The following is a 19248-nucleotide window of genomic DNA, read 5'->3' as shown; positions in this document are numbered from 1 at the left end:
CGTGGCCTCAACAATACCGGAAATGTAAGCTAGTGCTATCCTACCTCCATAGACACCACATTAAGAGCGCTTTTTTGCTGGAAACTCACCTGCCCCCGCAATCCTTCCCTCCATTTGCATCCTCCTGGGGACTTCACGGATTCTTCGCTGGATACAGCACATACTCACGTGGAGTATGTATATTGATACACCACAGCCTCCCCTTTACGCTCCACACCACTATTGTAGATGAACATGGGCGATATGTATTTCTGAGGGTGACACTGATGGGCAAAAAAAAACCCTGTTCCTTAATATTTCCAAACCCAACACTGCTGACCCCACTTTTTTCTCTGAACTACTCGCATTGCTAGACCGGACACCTTAATCCTTGGTGGCGACCTGAATGTTTGGCTGGGTCCCAGTCGTGACACATCCGGAACAGGGCAAGGCTCTAAACCCCAGGCATTGCAGGCCTTCCATGATCTTCTGGCCTCATTGGCCCTCCACGGTGCGTGTGACGTGCAGCACCCCGGAGACCTGGGTTTCACATTCCACTCAGCCCCAGGCTCAGTGTGAGCACGTATCGACTATTGGTTTGTAGACACCCCTACTGTTCAATGAATACGCAGTGTGGAAACACTGCCCCGCACTCCGTCAGACCACACGCCTGTGCTACTTCACCTTGTAATTCCCTACTCTACTGGTTGGGAACGTAGATGGACATTCCCTGCCACAGCACTACTAGACGAAATTTTCAAATCAGACTTTCAGGACGCGATCCTCGAGTACTTTACTCTTAACACAGGCTCGGTGACACAATACACAGGACGCCTTTATGGCATATATTTGCGGCATCTGCATTTCTAAACAAGCCAGGGTGCTGCGGGCAATACGTGGCAGCCTCGCCTAATTCAAAACTGAACTGGCCAAACTGGATAGTTCTACCAACACTCCAGACACCTCCCATACACGGAAAAGCCCTACTACTGGAATTTAATGACCACGCGGACAGAGAAGCCACACTGCTAGGCAAATAACACGCGACATGTAGATATGTGGAGGGGGGGAGTGACCCAGTAGGACACTTGCCTGCCTGGAGGGCCCCTACCCCCCCCTCACCCCGCTGGGCTGGACACATAACATCCTTACGGGGAGCTGACGACACAGTAGCAACAGACAACGTGGATATATTAAAAGAATAAGTAACATACTACAAGTTTCTATACACTACCAAACTCCCTGCCGACTTCACACATCATCATTCCAACCTGGAGGAGGTGGCAATGGTTTGGCTAACCACTGGCCAGGTGCAATTCCCTAGCGAGCCATTCACTGCAGGAGCTTAGCCAAGCTATAGACTCACTCGATGGTTCAAAGGCGCCTGAACGGCCTGTCAGAGACCTTCTATAAGACATTCAAATTGAGTTTAGAGGCATGCCAAAGGAATCCAGAAGTGTGCCAAAGCTGAACAGATTGGCCTTTAAAAAGGCTACAACCTATTGCAGCATCGCCGATGGCCACATGAACTTAGGGTGCACCAGGACAAAAGTGTAAATCGGCTGCCCAGTGGAATGAGAGTGAGACCTGGAGGCACAGTGACATCCTTCCACCTGCTCTAGAGAACGAGAATGACAGGAAGGAGCCGAATCCCACTGGGACTTATCTTGCGTTTTTTCTTGAATGTACTCAAAGACTTCGGCAATGAAGAAGACTTGCCACGGAAACTACTTCAGCGCGGGAGCAGTACTGTACTTTCAATTCAAACGGGAGCTGCACGTGTGGATTCTTGCAGTGTTTTATCATGTATAATTTTGCAATCACCAAAGGCTTTCAGATTCATTTGGGAGCAGTCCTCACAGGCCTTGGAGTGGTGCATGAACCTAGGAACCATAGATGCACTTTGAGGGGTTCCGTCACAAACCTTAAATCATATAGTCTTAGAAGGTGACATGTTATCTTGCACACTGGAAAAGGAATGAGGAAAAATATCCTATAGAGTGAACAAAAAAAAACAACTAAAAAAAGAGTGGAGCTCCGTATCTGCGTCTGAAGCTGTGGAAAGAAAAGAACTGATGCACATGCATTGGTGGCGCTTTTATGCAACTCTGATCGCCACTTCTGGAGTGGAACAAGGCTGATGAGCCGCACAGCAGTACCCACTGGTGCGCAAGAGCAGTGCTTTTGAGTTTTCCAGATCTAGTCTGATGTCTTGGGATATGTACATTGTGAGGAATCTGTAGTTAGATGTATCCATAAAAAAGTGAACTACGGTAACCTATGAAAAAGTTTGATATTAACAATGTGACCTTTGGCACTGTGGCACCAATCTCTAAAAACTAAGCCAATGCTCTAAGACAGGTCACATTTGAATCCTATGGCAGCACATCAGATGGACAGAAATTTGACTTAGTCATTAATGCATTTATGAGAGCATAAACATCTGAGGCATACTAAGTCTTGTTTGTGGGTTTTCTGCTCACTGTGCCGAAGTGTTACATTGCAGCTGGGGGAAAACAGCAAAAACTGAAAAACAAGAAAGAAAGAAACACTGCAGGAGTCAACTAAACCAATCTACTACATTACAAGAAAGTTCTCTACAGTATCAACCACTAATAAAAGCGAACATGCCGTAACATACTACGAACTGTGGATGCCTTGTGGATCTTCTTAGAACATTACAGCATATTACTATGAGCTGTACCTTAGTGAGAGCAATGAAGGATAATACAGCTACCACGGTGAACATAATGGTCGGAATCAACATCACCACTGCAGAGCCCACATTTGTCCCAAAAAAGGAGATGGCTGCAATCCAGCCGCTGCAGAAAGAAAGAAAAACATACAGACATGAGACACCTCCATCTTTGTAATGAGGATCCTGATAATGCAGCAAATCTATGAAGAAGTAACCAGTTAACACAGATAATCCTATATGCACTTTCCCAAGTACTATGATAAGCATTTTATGAAGTTCCACAGTCTCTTAATTGTAGGTGCTCTTAAAAGAATTTCATATGTAATTTCATGATTTCGTCTGCATCAATAATAAAGTACATTCATTTACATATGCAGGACCGAGCAGATAAAGGTTTGCAACCATAAGGTCTGGGGTTTTTTCCCCTTCAGTTTACTGCTGTCCGATTCATTGCATTAACATCAAAATAACTTTCTGTATCTATTTTGCTAAAAGCTCATTAAGGCATTTGATGGATAATTAAGTTTCACAGTCTTGTGGATTTTCTTTGTAGAACATCTGTTAACTCAAAAAAAAAAAAAAAAAAAACATCAAAATAACTTTTGTATAAAGAAAGCCTCTAGCAGTCTACATTCACTCAAACCTTTCTTATATTCCATAGTGTTCTGAACGAGCACCCTAGGGATCAGCACTAGTTTACAACAGCAAATAGAAGCAGAAACATTTTAAAAACATACACTAGCTTTATATACCTTTTAAATATTTGCCTTAATAGCTACAATATTAGAACACTCATCTAGCAGGTCTGTGCTCCAGTCTCTAGCAGACCTGTGGAGTGTAAAGCATGAGTGTGTGCAGGTCAAATCTAGAAAGCACTGCCAGTTCTTAGTCTCCCTCCCGTATATTTTCTTATATGAAATGAAATGAAATGAAATGAAATACCAGTATTTGTAAAGCGCACAGCTACCTCCGAAGTGGTGTCCCGGGGTTGGGGGCCCTTGGGAAGATTAAACGAGCTATTGCCCAGAGTCACATGGTGCTGGGCTAACCTGCCGCCGGCTCCGGGGATCGAACCGTGAACCCCGTAGTCCGGAATCAGACACCCTGGCTGCTGCGCCACACCTCTTCATTTAATATATGAGAAATAAAATAAGTACACATCACCAGGAGGTAGAGCATTCAAATTTGAGTGAACGGGTAGCCTCTTTGGTGCCCTTTCTTCTCAGTTACATACCGCCAGCGATAAAATACTAATTGTGATGCATTAACGTTGTGCACCATTCAACACTGCTATTAACGCAGAAGACTCCATGCTTGGGACCAAGAAGCTCAGCTCTGTTGCATAACAGAAAACAAATCAGTCGATTTTCACAATGATGGTGACCAGAATCAGATATAGATTGCTGACCTGCATCCAAGGTCTCAGTTTCAAAAGCATGGAATGCAAACATTGATGCACTTAGGCACACAAAGTTAACATTATATGAACAGTCAAATTTTCTGGTTTATTTTACCGTGATTTTACACACTTAACATTTTGCAAATATTGTGGATACACAAGGTTTATGAACATTTAGTATCTGCTAGTTGGTTTTTTCACCTAACCGGACAATGGAAGTTTTGCTGTTTGGGACACTGCTTTCTCTGGGAGCAAAATGAAGTTCTCTTAAATACTTCCTACCAATCATCCATTGTTCTGCCAGCCAGGCAGCGAGCAGAACGAGTCTGCCTCTTACTCAGACATCGCTCTAGCCATCAGGCAGCTGACAACTGCTTAGAGCCCTACAGGCACACAAAATGAAAATTTCTAGCATGCAAGTTGGCCAAGCCACTGTCTTTCTCTCCAACTCAGACTCGAATAGGGAGTTGTCAAGTGGAACGTAGCCAAGCCTTTCAACAACCAAGTAAATTCTTACGGAAGGACTATTTTAACCCTAGCACTGTTTTGCACTGCAAAAGCACTTTGCACCAGAACATCCTATTTCAAATTTACTATACCATTAACGCTTTTTGAAAAATATTTCTTTTAACTAATTGGACAATATATATAATCAAATGTACATTTTATAAATTCATGCACTACGATGTTTAGTAAAAGTGATGGTCACATCATATTTTCAATAAACCATTAAAAAAACATGAACCGATGTTGACCTTTAAATTTAAATAAATCAGGATACAAAATGTAGCTAGGACATTAACCACAAGGGGCCACTGCACTCCAGCTGAAGAGCAAACAGCTGGAGCTTGAGTGCTTTAAAAATAATACAAAGCTTTTCTGGGGTCCTGGATTCAATGACCGAGGCGACTTACAGCATTTTATTTTTAATTTTTAAATGCTGTTAGTGGGCTACTGTGCTCCCTGCAGCCCCCCACTACATTTAAATATAACACATTTTTTTTAAAAAAGTGAGGTGGTGTCCCTTGCCTATATAGGGACACTAACAGCATTAAAAAAACACCTTACTGGTCATCGTTGGGTTCTCCCAGCTTGAGCAATTAATGTAAAATTAGTGTTTACACTGCTCATTTCACATTAACAGGTTTTTTTGGCGGGTTGGGGGGGGGGGGGGGGGGGCGGACGACGTGCTGCCTAGTCCCAGAGCCATTTCATGGGCCCGGAGATCCTCCCTCCACCTGAGGCCTATCACTGTTTTGTTTATTTAGTGAGAGGTGCTAAGGGCAAATAATTATTTTCTCCAGTGTTGCGGGGGCATGCAGTTCCCTTCAATGAGCCTTCTGAGGGCCCGGGTACACTATCCCCAGGGCCAATTACTTTTTTTTTTTTTTTTTTAAAGAAGTGGAAATTTGCCCCCGCCCAAGTTCTGAAGGCCCCGGAGACTCCATGCTCGAGGGCGAAGTTTTTTTTTGTGTTTGTTTTTTGGGTGGAAGTCCCAGGGACTCTATCCCCAGGGACCAAATTATTTTTGTGGGGAGGAAGTGTGGGGCTCCCTCCTTGACCCATGCAGTGGCCTTGATTCCATGTGGCTCGATAGGAGAACTTCCTACCGGTGCTCTTCTGGGCAGATAACACAGGTTTGCTCCTGCCCGGCAGAAGCAAAGAAAAGCTGTTCCTGCCAGGAGTAAGCAAACAAATGCAGCAAGCTTCCGCTGCCCCTGGCCTGCATTCGCTTTGGGTGTCCCGGAGGGAACCAGATAATCCATGGCATTTATCGCAACCCCATGGGATGGGATTCCCGGGGCCGCACGACTAATTAAAAATATAAAATCATGGAGGGCATCTCTCTAAGATCCCTCCACACAAAGTAGGGGGTCAGGCATCTCTACAGCGCTCACTTGAGTCCTTTATCAAAAAAAGTCTCCCAACTCCTGTAAAGGCCGCAGCAACATTTATTTTCAAGTCACAGACAGCCAATCAGAGCGTGCGAGCTGAACACCACCCCCTCCCTCAGCCAATCAGAAGGCTTAATCTTTTTTTATTTCAGCCAAACGGCCCAGATACACATTCTGAACCCGAATTCATAAAGAAATTAAATAATAAAACGCACAATTTCTAGGTCAAGATCTAGCTTGCTGCCAAATTTGGTGTAGTTCCATTCAGTTGTTTGGGCTGCATTGTTGCTCAAGAATCCCTAAGGAAATTGGCTGGGGAGGTTGTATTGTGGAACCCCTTTTTTTCTCAACTTGCGCATGACGGATCTTCCTGAAATATACAAGAAAGGAGCTGAGGTGGGTGATATCATTTTTGAAAAACGTTTGTGAAGATTTGTCAAACAGCATCAAGTTAGCAAACCAAGTTCATAACTATAACTACACCGTGGCAATCGCCATGGTGTGATATTAATATATCTATACATCTATATATATCTATGTATTTAATTTTTTGCACTAGGGTATTTGATTGATTTGATTACTTGTAAAGCGCAACTATCACTCCGGAGGGAGCATCCTGGCGCTATGTGGAGGGGTTAAAGGGAAGACCGACAGACAAGTGCTGCACACTGGTTATATTAGTGAAGAACACAGTGCATCAAAGGATCCAAAGAACCAGGTTTTAAGGGCTTTCCTATATTGAGTTTCTGATCCTATCAGCCTTAATTGGTATGAGGTTCCATGCTCTGGTTCCTAGGACTGCCAGAGATTTGCCTCCTTTTCTTTTGGACCTAAAGACAGGTGGTTTGAGGAGGATCTCAGGGTCCTAGCAGTGATGTTGGGCGTGAATCTTGTCGCTAGATATTTGGTTCCGAAGTTTCTAAAGGCTCTAAAAGTGAATAATAATACCTTGAACAAGATCCTTTTATGCAGCCAATGTAAGGTTTTTAAGGCTGCTGGGGTAGATGATTTACGGGGTAGTTTTAGCACTAGACTTGCCGCTACATTTTGTATGACCTGTAGCTTGTTTATTAGCGCCTCGGGGCAGACTGTTGCAGTAGTCTAGTCTGGACAAGGTGAGCGCTACCGCCACTGTCTTTCTTGCAGAAAAGGGAATGTAATCATATATATTTTTTTAAGGCTTTTAATGAGGTTGAAGGATGTTCCAGCTAAAGCAAGTGCTTGGGGTTGAAATGAGAGGTATCGAATTTTACCCCCAGATTCTTAGCTACTTCCACTGCGTTGAGTGGGGCGGGCGTGTCTTCTGGCCACCACTGGATTGGAACAAAAGGATTGTCCTTCCCTATTAGCAGTATTTCTTTTGTATCCATATTATATTTAAAATGATTATCCTCAATCCAATGGATTACCTGTTAGGCATAGTTTAAAGTCAAGTTCTGCTTTGTCGTCTTTATCGAAGGACAGGATCAGCTGTGCATCATCTGCCTAGGATGTTGTTTCGATGTTAAAGGAAGATATTAACGAAATAAGCGGGCCATGTGCCGACAATTTCCCTTTGAACAGGGTACATTTCAATGTGTCCACTATTTCTAGTAGTGCCGATTCCGTTGAATGGTTGGGGCGAAAGCCTGACTGGCGGAGGGGTGTAGTATTTTGGCATGCTCTAGAAAGTTGTATAGCTGATTGTAGACGAGTCTTTCTGTAATTTTGCCCAGGATAGGTAATAAAGATATTGGGCGAAAGTTGGAGGGTGTCGTCTGGTCCAAGGATTGTTTTTCTGAAGAGGTTTGACGATTGCTAGTTTCCATTCAGCAGGAACTGTGGCTAGAGATGCACAGCTTATGGTTACTTTAGGGTACGAGTTATAGTTACATGAAATAACTATAAATGGGGAATTTCAGTGGTTTTGTTATTTTCAAATGGTATGTTTGACGTGACATTTTCACCCAACTACAACATCCCTCTAACCGTTGTGTTTTTCAGTGAATTTCCAAGTTTTTGTTAATGTAAAGTTAGATATTCTAACAATTCCTTACTAGAACATCACTTTAACCTTTGTTTTCGTCAGTTAAGGATTAGTTACTTACCTGTAATCCTAGTTCTCTTCCAGGGGTATCCTCATCAAAGTCATAAGCATTAGAATATTCCCGCCCATGTGCGGGATCCCGGACACAGTATATTATATGTGCCCCACATATATATATCCATACATATATACCTATATGTATACACAAGCAATTGCAGCCTATAAACCCTAGAGCTGAACCATGCTGTAAGGAATTTCCACTATACATAAGAAAATAGCATTATAAACACGAGAAACAACATTATAACTTGTTTCGAAACTGTTTTAATGCTTAGAAAACAGCAGAAATTCTTAGAAAACACTGAAAGCATAGGAAGCTCCCAGGCTGCATTGCAAATACCCAGTCTAAAAAGACTGAAAAGCTAACTAATAGCTGCATAGCAAAAACTGACACCGTGCCTTTAAGGCACACCTGACCCCCACCTTCCCATCATGCCTCAGGGGTGGCAGTTAGGTCAGTTGTTCTTTGCGGAGACTGAAAAGTCATGGCACAAAGAAATAATAACCTCTGAAAACGATCACACCTTTGCCCGGGGAGGCGGGAGGGTTGCTTATGACTTTGATGAGGATACCCCTGGAAGAGAACTAGGATTACAGGTAAGTAACTAATCCTTCTCTTCCAGGGGATCCTCATCAATAGTCATAAGCATTAGAATAGAATAGCGAGCCTCACCTCATCCCCCTGCGGGCAAAGGAAAGAAAACAGAGAAGGAACAGTATGCTTAGATAGACCCAGCTACCCAAACAGGTTCCTCAAGGAGGCTTGGCCTACTTGGGCATCCGCCCTGGAATCGGATTCGAGGCAGTAGTGCCTGGTAAAGGTTTGAACCGATTTCCAAGTGGCCGCCTTGCAGATCTCTGCCATTGGAACGTCATGCAAGAAAGCTACTGTGGCCGCTTTCCCCCTAGTAGAATGAGCCTTAGGGGCCAAAGGTAAAGGCCTTTTCGCCAGCTGGTAGGCTAGGGTAATGCAGGAAACAATCCATCTGGAAATGGATCGCTTAGCCTGTTCTCATGGCGCCATAGTTGACAAACAGTTGATCCATCTTCCTAATGCCTTTGGTACTTTCCAGGTAGAATTTAAGTACCCTCTTGAGGTCTAAGGAGTGGAGCGACCGCTCAGCGGGGGTCGCTGGATTCGGGAAGAAGGATGGCAGAGAAATGGACTGATTAATATGAAAATCAGACACTACCTTAGGGAGAAAAGATGGATGTGCCCTTAAGACCACTTTGTGCTGGTGAAAAACTGTGTACGGCTCTTTAGTACAGAGCGCCTGGATTTCGCTTACTCTGCGTGCCGATGTAATGGCTACCAGAAAAGCGGCCTTCCAAGACAGATGCTGTAAGGAAGCTCTGTGGATCGGCTCAAAAGGTGGGCCCATCAACTTGGACAAAACTAAGTTCAACTCCCACGGAGGAGAAGGGTTTCGAACAGGGGGGTAAACTTTCTTCAACCCCTGTAAGAAGTCCTTGACCACCTGCATCTGGAAAAAGGAAGGTTGACTGGGAGACCTCCTGTAAGCTGTAATGGCAGACAAATGGACCCTGATGGATGCATACTTCAAGCCTGATCTAGCTAAGTGCCGAAGGTAAGGAAGGATGACGTCCTCCTGCCCCTTTGTAGGATCAAGGTGATTCTCCCTACACCAAATGAAGAACCTCTTCCACTTAAACGCATAAGACGCTCTCGTGGAGGGTCGCTTCGCTTCTTTTAGAATATGCATGCAGTCAGGTGGTAGACCTAAATGTCCGTATTGCAGGACCTCAGGAGCCATGCTGTTAAGTTCAGTGAGGGAAGGTTGGGATGCAGAATCCTCCCGCCCATCTTGGACAGCAGGTCCAGCCTGCAAGGCAGTCGCCTGTGAGGCCGCACTGAGAGGTGGAGAAGGTCCGGGTACCACCACTGGAGCGGCCAGTCTGGAGCTATGAGAATCATCTTCATGTCGGATCTGAGCAGCTTGGATACCACCTTCGGAATCAGAGGCAGGGGCGGAAAGGCGTAGGCAAATGTCCCTGACCAGTCCATCAAAAGAGCATTCCCCCTGGTCCCTGGACGGTGGAATCTGGACGCAAAGGCGTGGCATTTTGAATTTTCGTCGTCTGCAAACAGATCGATTTCTGGACGACCCCAACAATGGAACAGGTCTGCCACCACTTCGTCGTGCAGCACCCAGTCTGGCTGATCTTCGAAGTGCCTGCTGAGTGCGTCTGCCTTGATATTCAACTCCCCCGGAAGGTGCACTGCCACTACCGAGAGGTTCCGGGCGAGCAGCCAGTGCCAGATCGCTTGTGCCTCCAGGGAGAGGGGGCGTGACCGAGTCCCGCCCTGTTTGTTCAGGTAAAACATGGTCGTGGTGTTGTCGGTCTGCACCAGGACTGAATCGGCCTTGATTGCTGGGAGGAACGCCTTTAGAGCAAGGTGGACTGCCCGAAGTTCTAGCATATTTATGTGGTAGCCCTGCTCTTTTGTAGACCACCGACCCTGTATTTGGAGGCACCCCATGTGGGCCCCCCAACCTTGCAGCGATGCATCTGTCACCACCGATTGCACCGGAAGTGGCTGGTGAAACGGGACTCCCACCATCAGATTGTCCTGACGAGTCCACCATGCAAGGGAAGATTTCGCCACCTGGGAGAGAGAGAGATTCGATCTCCCCAACGGCCTGTGGACTGATCCCATTGGTCTTCTAGAGCTTGCTGCAGAGGTCTCATTCGCAGTCTGGCGTTGGGAATGAGAAAAATGCAGGACGCCATGGATCCCAGCAGAGATGCTACCTGCCGGGCTGACGGCCTCTGCATCTGCTGCATAAGCCTGCATTTCCGCTTCATTGAAGACAGTCTCTCCCCCGAAGGATACGCTTTTCCCACGCTTGTGTCCAGAACGGAGCCAAGGTAGTGGATGGACTGAGTGGGCTGCTGCACGGACTTTGCCATGTTGACGTGAAGGCCGAGAGCGTGCAACTGTCTCAGACAGGTCTGGAAGTCTTTCTTCACCTGCTGCTGGGATGGAGCCTTCAGCAACCAGTCGTCTAAGTAAGGGTAGACGAATAGACCCTGCTTGTGTAGGCAGGCCGCCACCACTGCCATACATTTGGTGAAGACTCGCGGAGCCGACTTGAGCCCGAATGGAAGGACTTTGTACTGATAATGCTTGCTTCCGACCACAAACCGCAGGTACCTGCGGTGATGTTTCACAATTGCAATGTGGAAGTACGTATCTTGGAGGTCCACCGAACACATCCAATCCCCTACTTGCAGATGTGGACATATTTGATGAAGCGCCAACATACGGAACTTCTCCTTGACGATGACTTTGTTTAGGAGACGAAGGTCCAGAATCGGCCGAAACTTGTGCTCTTGATCTTTTTTGGGCACAAGGAAGTACCGGGAGTACACTCCTTTTCCGACCTGCGAAGGAGGAACTCTTTCTATGGCCTGTTTTTGCAGAAGGGCCCTCAGTTTTAAGTGGTGAGGACGGGACCTTTTTGGCGGGATGTCTTTTGGATGCGCTCGAAAACGTAGCGCATATCCATTTTGCAGTATATTCAGCACCCAGCGATCTTTTGTGATGCTGTCCCACTCTGCTAGATGTTGTGACGCACTTCCTCCCATTGGAGTGGGCAACGGTCGTAAAGGAAGCCACAGCTCATGACTTTCCTCCTCTTGGGGCAGTGGAGGACTGCTGCTGGTGTCCAACTCTGCCCCTGCCGGATTTTCCGCCTCGAAACTGCGATTTTCCTCTGAGACCACTGAGGGGTTTGAACCCTCTGTTGAGGCCCCTTGCGTTGGGTGGGTCGAAAACGGCGCTTGAATTCCTTTTTCTTCTCCAAGCCCACAGCTTTGAGGTTGTCCAGTTCAGTTTTCATGCGCCCCATCTCCTCATCCGTGAGAGTGCCGAAGAGGGAGGTGCCAGAGAACGGGAGGTTTAAAATCCGTTGCTGAGCATCTGGCTTGAGCCCTGTCAGCCGCAACCAGGACGACCTCCTGGCGCACACGCCGTGTGTGTAAGAATGGGCTGAGAGTAGCGCACCATCTGCCGCCGTGCTAATCGACTGATTAGCCACCAGAGCCCCTTCAGTGACAATCTCTTCGAAGTCCTTTTAGTCCTCCTTGGGGAGCTTGGACTTGAATCGCTCCATCGAGTCCCAGAGAGCCCTATCGTGTCTGCCCAACAGCGCCGCCGCGCTGGAGATTTTGAGGGAAGCCGCCGCGGAAGAGCAGGCCCCGCAGGCGTGTCCATCTTCACAAAGACCGGATCAGAGGTAGCTGGCTTGTATTTTTTGAGGATACGAGCCGGAACCTCTTTGACGGTCGCCGGGGTGAGGAAGGTGTCCATGACGGGTTCCATGATTCCTGGGACCAAAGGCAGCAGTGGACGAGAGGCAGACTTCTGGTGAAGTGTTTCAAAAATCACCGACGTGGTGACTTGGGGGACTGACATCTCAATCCCCAAATTCTGCGCTCCCCTCTGCAGCACCTCCTGGTAGGTGTTGATGTCGTCTATGGGCGAGACCCTGGACACTGGGCTGCCCGAAGTGAATAGTCCCTGATGGAGGACCTGGTGGATGAGGAAGAGGACGATGATGGTGACCTCCGCTCCCGGCGATGATCACGAGCCCGTGATCCGGATGAACGCCCCTCCCGCCTGGGGGAGCGCGATCTGCGTCACCGGCTGTCAGGCAACTTCTGACGTGCTGGTCTGGGAGGACTAGCTCTGTCCACAGCCTCCACCAGCCGTTGCAGCGGAGAGTCATGCACTTGACTGACATATTCCCGCAGCCTCGTTGTAGCCCCTGAGTCCTGCCAATGATGTGCTGGCAGCAGCCATCTGGGCGACAGAGAAATGGTCCCTTGAGTCTGAGGGGAAGACCTACGGGGTTGGCTGGCAGGCTCTCGTGGAATTGCCGGTCGTGGAGATGCCCCTGAGTGAGAGGAGGAATGGCGTGAAGCCGACTCCGTCACCAGGACCACCGACCTGTCCGAGGCCTGTCTCGACGTCGAGCGTGGTCTTGACGTCGATCCGTGGCGTCGCCTTCTTTCTCGCCGGGACTCTTCTCGACGTCAAACGACGCCTCGATGTGGACCGGCGGCCATGTTCAGTGGGCGAAGAATGCCGCCCCGACGTCGAACGGCGATGTGAAGCAGACGACGGAGGCCCTCTCTCCCTCGACGCCGAACGCCGTGGGGACGCCGGCGGAGATGCTGCCACTCTCGACGTCGACGCGGATGGCAACCTCGACGCCGAACGCCGTCTGGATGACGACGGCGGAGGATTCTGCTCTCTCGACGTCGAACGCTGATGGAACCGCGACGACGGAGGGGATCGTGCCCTCGACGACGGAGGGGTGACACTCCTCGACGCCGGTCGTTGCCTGGTTGACGACGGCGGAGGGTCCATGCTCCTCGACGCCGATCGTCGTCGAGATGACGACGGCGGAGGTTCCCTGCTCCTCGACGCCGATCGCCGCTGGGTTGGCGACGGCGGAGGATTTCTGCTCCTCGACGCCGATCGTCGCCTGGTTGACGACGGCGGAGGTTCTCTGCTCCTCGACGCCGATCGTCGCCGGGTTGACGAAGGCGGAGGGGTGGTGTCTCTCGACGCCGATCGTCGCCGGGTTGACGACGGCGGAGAGGCTCTAGATCTCGACGCCGAGTTGACGATGGCGGTCTGGACTTCGACGTCGACGACGTACCTGCTCTCGACTGCGAGCCCCCTGTCGAAAGTCTCTTCTTGGAAACACGACCTACCGGAACATCTTTCCTCAGCGCCGATCCAGACGCTGAGGCGGAAGGACGAGAGGACTTGCTTCTAGATGTATCTCTAGGCCTCTTAGAGTCCTTCCTCACCGGAGATCGCCCTCTGGATGGTTGTGCCAGGCCATAAATGCGAATTCGCTCTCTGTCCTTCAAAGTTCTCTTGGACAGGCTTTGGCAGTGAGTACATGTCTTGGAATCATGATCCTCCGGTAGACACAGGATACAGACCCTATGAGAGTCAGTCCTGGCCTTCTTCTTGCCACAAGCAGGGCAAGGATCGAAAAGAGATGGCATTTTAAGTTGGAAAAAATGCCAAAAACTGCCTAAAAAAGACAGCCTCTTACTTTCTTAGATGTAAAACGTCGAAGTAAGGGAAAAAACAGTTGAAAAACAGACAATATTTTCTGACAAACTCAGAAAAAAGTGGAGCTCTGTTGCCAGGATCCTTCCAGAAGGAGCCGGAAAGAACAACTGACCTAAATGCCACCCCTGAGGCATGATGGGAAGGTGGGGGTCAGGTGTGCCTTAAAGGCACGGTGTCAGTTTTTGCTATGCAGCTATGAGTTAGCTTTTCAGTCTTTTTAGACTGGGTATTTGCAATGCAGCCTGGGAGCTTCCTATGCTTTCAGTGTTTTCTAAGAATTTCTGCTGTTTTCTAAGCATTAAAACAGTTTCTAAACAAGTTATAATGTTGTTTCTCGTGTTTATAATGCTATTTTCTTATGTATAGTGGAAATTCCTTACAGCATGGTTCAGCTCTAGGGTTTATAGGCTGCAATTGCTTGTGTATACATATAGGTATATATGTATGGATATATATATATATATATATATATATATATATATATATATATATATATATATATATATGGGGCACATATAATACACTGTTTCCGGGATCCCGCACATGGGCGGGAATATTCTAATGCTTATGACTTTGATGAGGATCCCCTGGAAGAGAACTTATAGTATTTATTTTAATGTAAAGTAAGATGCCCATCATAATGCACAGTGGGGGCAGGGGCGTAACACAGGCCCCGCAGCCCCCGCGTTGCGGGGGGGCCCCCCACGTTCCAGGGGCCCCCTCCACGGCCGCGCCGCCTCGCAGCCAATGGCTTGGGTGAGCGCGGTCGCGCTCAAGAAGAACGGGGGGGGGGGGGCGAAACACAGGCCCTTGCGTTCCAGGGGCCGCCTCCACGGCGGCGCGGCCACGCAGCCAGCACTTACGTTGCACAGTGGCATGGGTGAGCACGCTGGTCGAGTCGCGGTCAAAAGACCGGCGGGAGAAGCAATACTGAGCTGGATGCAAGAGCGTGCAGCAGCAGCGGGCGCTGAGGCCTGCCGGTGATGAGAGCCAGAAATAGGAGCGTCATGGAGGCCAGCTCTATGCCCGCTGTAGGAAAGATGCGGTCGTGCTGGCGGGCAGCCTGGAGGATGTTCCTTTCAGGTGGGAGCCGATCGGGCGAGGCCATGACCCCCCCTCGGCAAGGGTGAACCAAAGGATTATTAGGATCGCACGGGTTGCAACTTACCAGCACCATAGCCAGTACAGTAATGCTCAGTAGAAAATGGCGGCATTACCTTAAGATACCAGCCGCCGCATTTTAGGCCGTCGCGGGCTCTCTTGCCCCCGAAACGTTTAAGAACGACAATGTCTCAGGACAATACATAGTAAAGGTAAGCAAAACAGCAGCAAGGTTACGGTAAACAATGAAGGACGCGGGGGACGCAGTGTATCCTTGGGTTAATGCTGCAGCGTACGGGGTATATTTGGTCTGGCGTGAAAAGAGTTGGTAGAGCACAAGACTTCTCACCAGATAACCATAGCACTAAGAACTAAATGAGATATCTATGAAGGGGATGATCGGGGGTTCTAATCCCGACCACGCAATACATGTGAAAATTGTTTGGAGGCTCTAAGATTACAAACGGAGAGAATCTAGCTTGGTATTGTTAAGGCCCAACCGTGGCTGAGTGTGATTACCTCAGTGCCCATATCCTCTTTGCTCTTGGGCAGAACCGGTGTCTCTTACGTTATTGATTTTCCGGAGTAGATGTTTTCGGTCCGTCGATTTAACTTTGCCAATCACCCAATGTGTTTTTCTTACGTTAGGTTAAATGTGCACACATGGGGGATAAAAATGCAGTATCAGTTTAACACACCTGTTCCCAAACCCAAATGACTCGCTAGACTCTACTAGTGTCCTACATTATTTTAATTAACAGAGGAGATTCTGTTGCTGGTCTGCCTTTTAAACGATTTTCAGTCATGTGTCGCAGACGTTTGCTATTATGTAATCAAAGGTAATTGAACGATTAAGGAAAGATTTTTATGTTGGCCATTTAGTGCGACTTGGCGCTTTCAAAAGACAGACGGTGATGAGTTGTTGTTGTTTGCACTTGCTATTTATTTGTGATGTCAGGGCGCACTGATCACATATTTGCTTGTGCTTCTCCTTTCCCACAAATCTGTGTTTGGGGACAGCGTGGGAAGTGAAACAGAGTGGGGGGTTGCAGGACGGTCTGTGTGCAGATAACAGACCATTCCTTGCGGTGACGTACGGTTTACTGAACTCAGTGACATCTGTAGCCAACTGACCACATTTTTGTCTGATACCTCTAGTAGCCCTGTGTTTATAGCCATCAGCACTCTGCATTTTCTGAATAGCAGTTTAACGTTTGTCTTTGTAGCAGGTGACTGCAAGCCTTAGACCTTTTGGATAAAAGAAAAAAACCTGAGACCTGGCTGCAGGTGTCATACTGGACACGAGGCCATGTGGCAGCTCTGATTTTCACAATTATGCATCACCTCTGGCTGGTAGCTAACTGTGCTCACAACATAGCTACGTCGACCATCAACAAACTGTCAGGGTGGAGATGGAGTGAATAATGCTGCCAAGGATGGGAAACTGAAAGGAACATGCGGTAGGGAAGTGTGACGTCTCAGAGTGGGAGGGGACTATATCTATGCTATGTGTGATTGGGTTTTCTTGTGGCCCCAGGGTCCCAGAGCTACTTGAGCAAGAGGTGGTATTGTGTTTGCAATGGGAGGGTATGCACTGGTAAACAGGTGGTAAATAGTTTTAAAAAAATCAAAGGTGGGGTCAGACTGCAAGGTAAGGAAATGGTGAGGAGGATTTCGTATGCCCATGTATACCTTTTAGGAAGTATGTGTGGCTGGGGGCGGGCATTTTTATGTTAGGAGTTATAACTTTGCCTCGAAAATTGTATTTTCTATTGTGCAGTCAAAAGGCCTTGGGAAATGTGGCAAGAATGCAGGCCAAGAGGCAGCACTTTGTAAAGTCAGATGGGTTTAATATTCAGAGAATGCAAGCGCTTCAGTGAACAACTGGGATTCAGTTTTGTCATTTGCCTACTATTGCTGAGCAGCCTAAGTATTTCACCTTAGAAATACACAATTTGGCTCCGTGACTCGGAATGGTGTTGCTTTAACAAATGAAAAAGGATTTGAGAGAAATGAAGGTGATGGGTCCCGTGGATCAGTGGACACATGCATCTACTCTACGAGTCTGTGTTTGACATACTCTATGAGTCTGTGTTTGTTGGTCACACGTTTAAACTTCAGTAAGCCCACTCAGCCTTCATCCTTCTGAGGTTGATAAAATAAGTACTGCTGAGCTGCATAACAATAAATGTCTGGGAACAGATTTGCTATTCTTCGAGACAAGGCAACGGTGCATCAAAGTTGTTTCACTGTCTTGTTTCAAAGGGAGAGAGAAAGAATGTGCTGTATCTACTAAATATGGTGCATGTTTTCTATCTACCAGGGCTGGTGCACCTTAGGAAAGCAGCCCAGCTTACATTGGTGCTGCAGGTTCAGTGGCACAGGCCCACTGAGGTCTGAGGGGACACTGAACCCTGATTATTGTTGTATTTTATAATTCAAACAGTAGCCAGAGGGCCATTTCCTTCCTTGCACCAAGACCCATGACACACTGGCTATGCTACTGCTTATAGCAGCCATTTGCCAAAGCACACACCCTTATGCCATAGTGCAAGGGTGTGTGCGTTCTCTGAAACATACGTTTTGTACCGGAAGGAGAGCCTTCCAATACAAAAACTATGCTTTTAGGCTTGTTCCACTATTTATGTGTGCTGTACAATGCAGCTCACATGTAAAATGGGACAAACGAGGAGAATTTAAAAACCTTTCTCCTCGTTACACCTGCCTTGAGGAGGTGTAAGATTTTGGCACACACCCCTCTCTACCAATGATTTAGATAGGGATTTGCATCAAAGCCCATCAGTGGTCACATGGGAACGCCCATGCACCAAACACAGAATGCCCCGTAGATGTAAAGTAACGCAAAGCAGCGCATAGCGCAACTTTGAGTTACTTTGGGATAGTATCCAATGCAAATCATGGATAGTAAATCACACCCTAACACTTTGAGAGAGGTTTGTGTCACAAAAATGTCACAAACCTTATACATAGCATCAGTAAACGTGGGCCCCTGTGGGTGGTGAACGATTAACTTAAAAAACATGTTATATTTAATACAAGGACCATTGTGCAGGGACATATTTGTTATTGACTAAACTGGCTCCTAAGAGAGTTTGGATGGGAGCTCTCAGGCCTGTGGCTTGCAGCAAGGCCAAGAAGGCTGCCAATTGCAAAATGAGGGTAATTTATGAGTTGGAAAGGACTCTCAGAATTCATAGGGAGATGGAATTTGAGGACTATGTGTTATTTATTGACAATTACACCTGCATGTATTTTTGGGGGAAATGCGTACTACTTGCTGGAGTTTTTAGTATGAATTATACTTTTTTATTTCTGGACTGACAGGCCAGTTTGGCGAGGAGTGGGCATAAAAATTGATAAGCCCACGTCAAACGGTAATTAAGGAGTTAACTGGAGATCAGATGGGAATGGGGACAGATAGGTACTGAGGGGTAGGCACTGAGGGGTAGGCGGAGGACAAAAGAGGTGTAGGTGGAGAGGACATTTTATGGAGGCGGACGGATAGGCTTGAAAGGACAAGGGTGGCTGTAGGTCCAAGTGGGTGGGTCTGCTCTGTTAGTGAGGCAATGAGATTAGGCTGAAGGCAATTGCGTGGTGTGCAATTTTAAGAGCGTACACCTGCCAAAGCGTTATTTCACACATCAGACCCATCATTTCGAGTTACTCAGAACTCGTAGTTTCAGGAGAAACAAAACATGATTGTCTGACTAGGGAATTTGTTCTAATGGGGTATCCCCGCCTTTGGTATTAGAACCTTTGGTAGTTCTGGCGACGTATCCATTAGATCACACATGCTGGAATATGTCTCCATAAAAAGGCCATAAATTGGGGGATTTTTGATGGAAACAGGTGTGGCAACCCCAGTTTTGATGTTAACTCTTCATTCCTTAGGGGCTATCTTGAAATCCATAGGTGATTTGGCAGCACAAAATTACCAATACCCATGCT

General features: G+C 47.4%; 1 protein-coding gene across 2 annotated transcripts in view; it reads right to left on the bottom strand.

Annotated features, from left to right (window-relative positions):
- SCAMP5 (secretory carrier membrane protein 5) overlaps nt 1–19248 on the bottom strand; it is a 141040-nt gene that overhangs the window by 22090 nt on the left and 99702 nt on the right. For both annotated transcript variants that reach the window (XM_085643818.1, XM_085643817.1), the window contains one exon: nt 2684–2801. In XM_085643818.1, coding sequence (XP_085499944.1) covers nt 2684–2801 — 118 coding nt within the window. The remainder of the gene's footprint in view (nt 1–2683; nt 2802–19248) is intronic.

This window comes from Triturus cristatus, chromosome 3_1 (assembly GCF_964204655.1).
Source record: "Triturus cristatus chromosome 3_1, aTriCri1.1, whole genome shotgun sequence".
NCBI lineage: Eukaryota > Metazoa > Chordata > Amphibia > Caudata > Salamandridae > Triturus > Triturus cristatus.
This window is presented reverse-complemented; position numbering and strand designations above follow the sequence as displayed.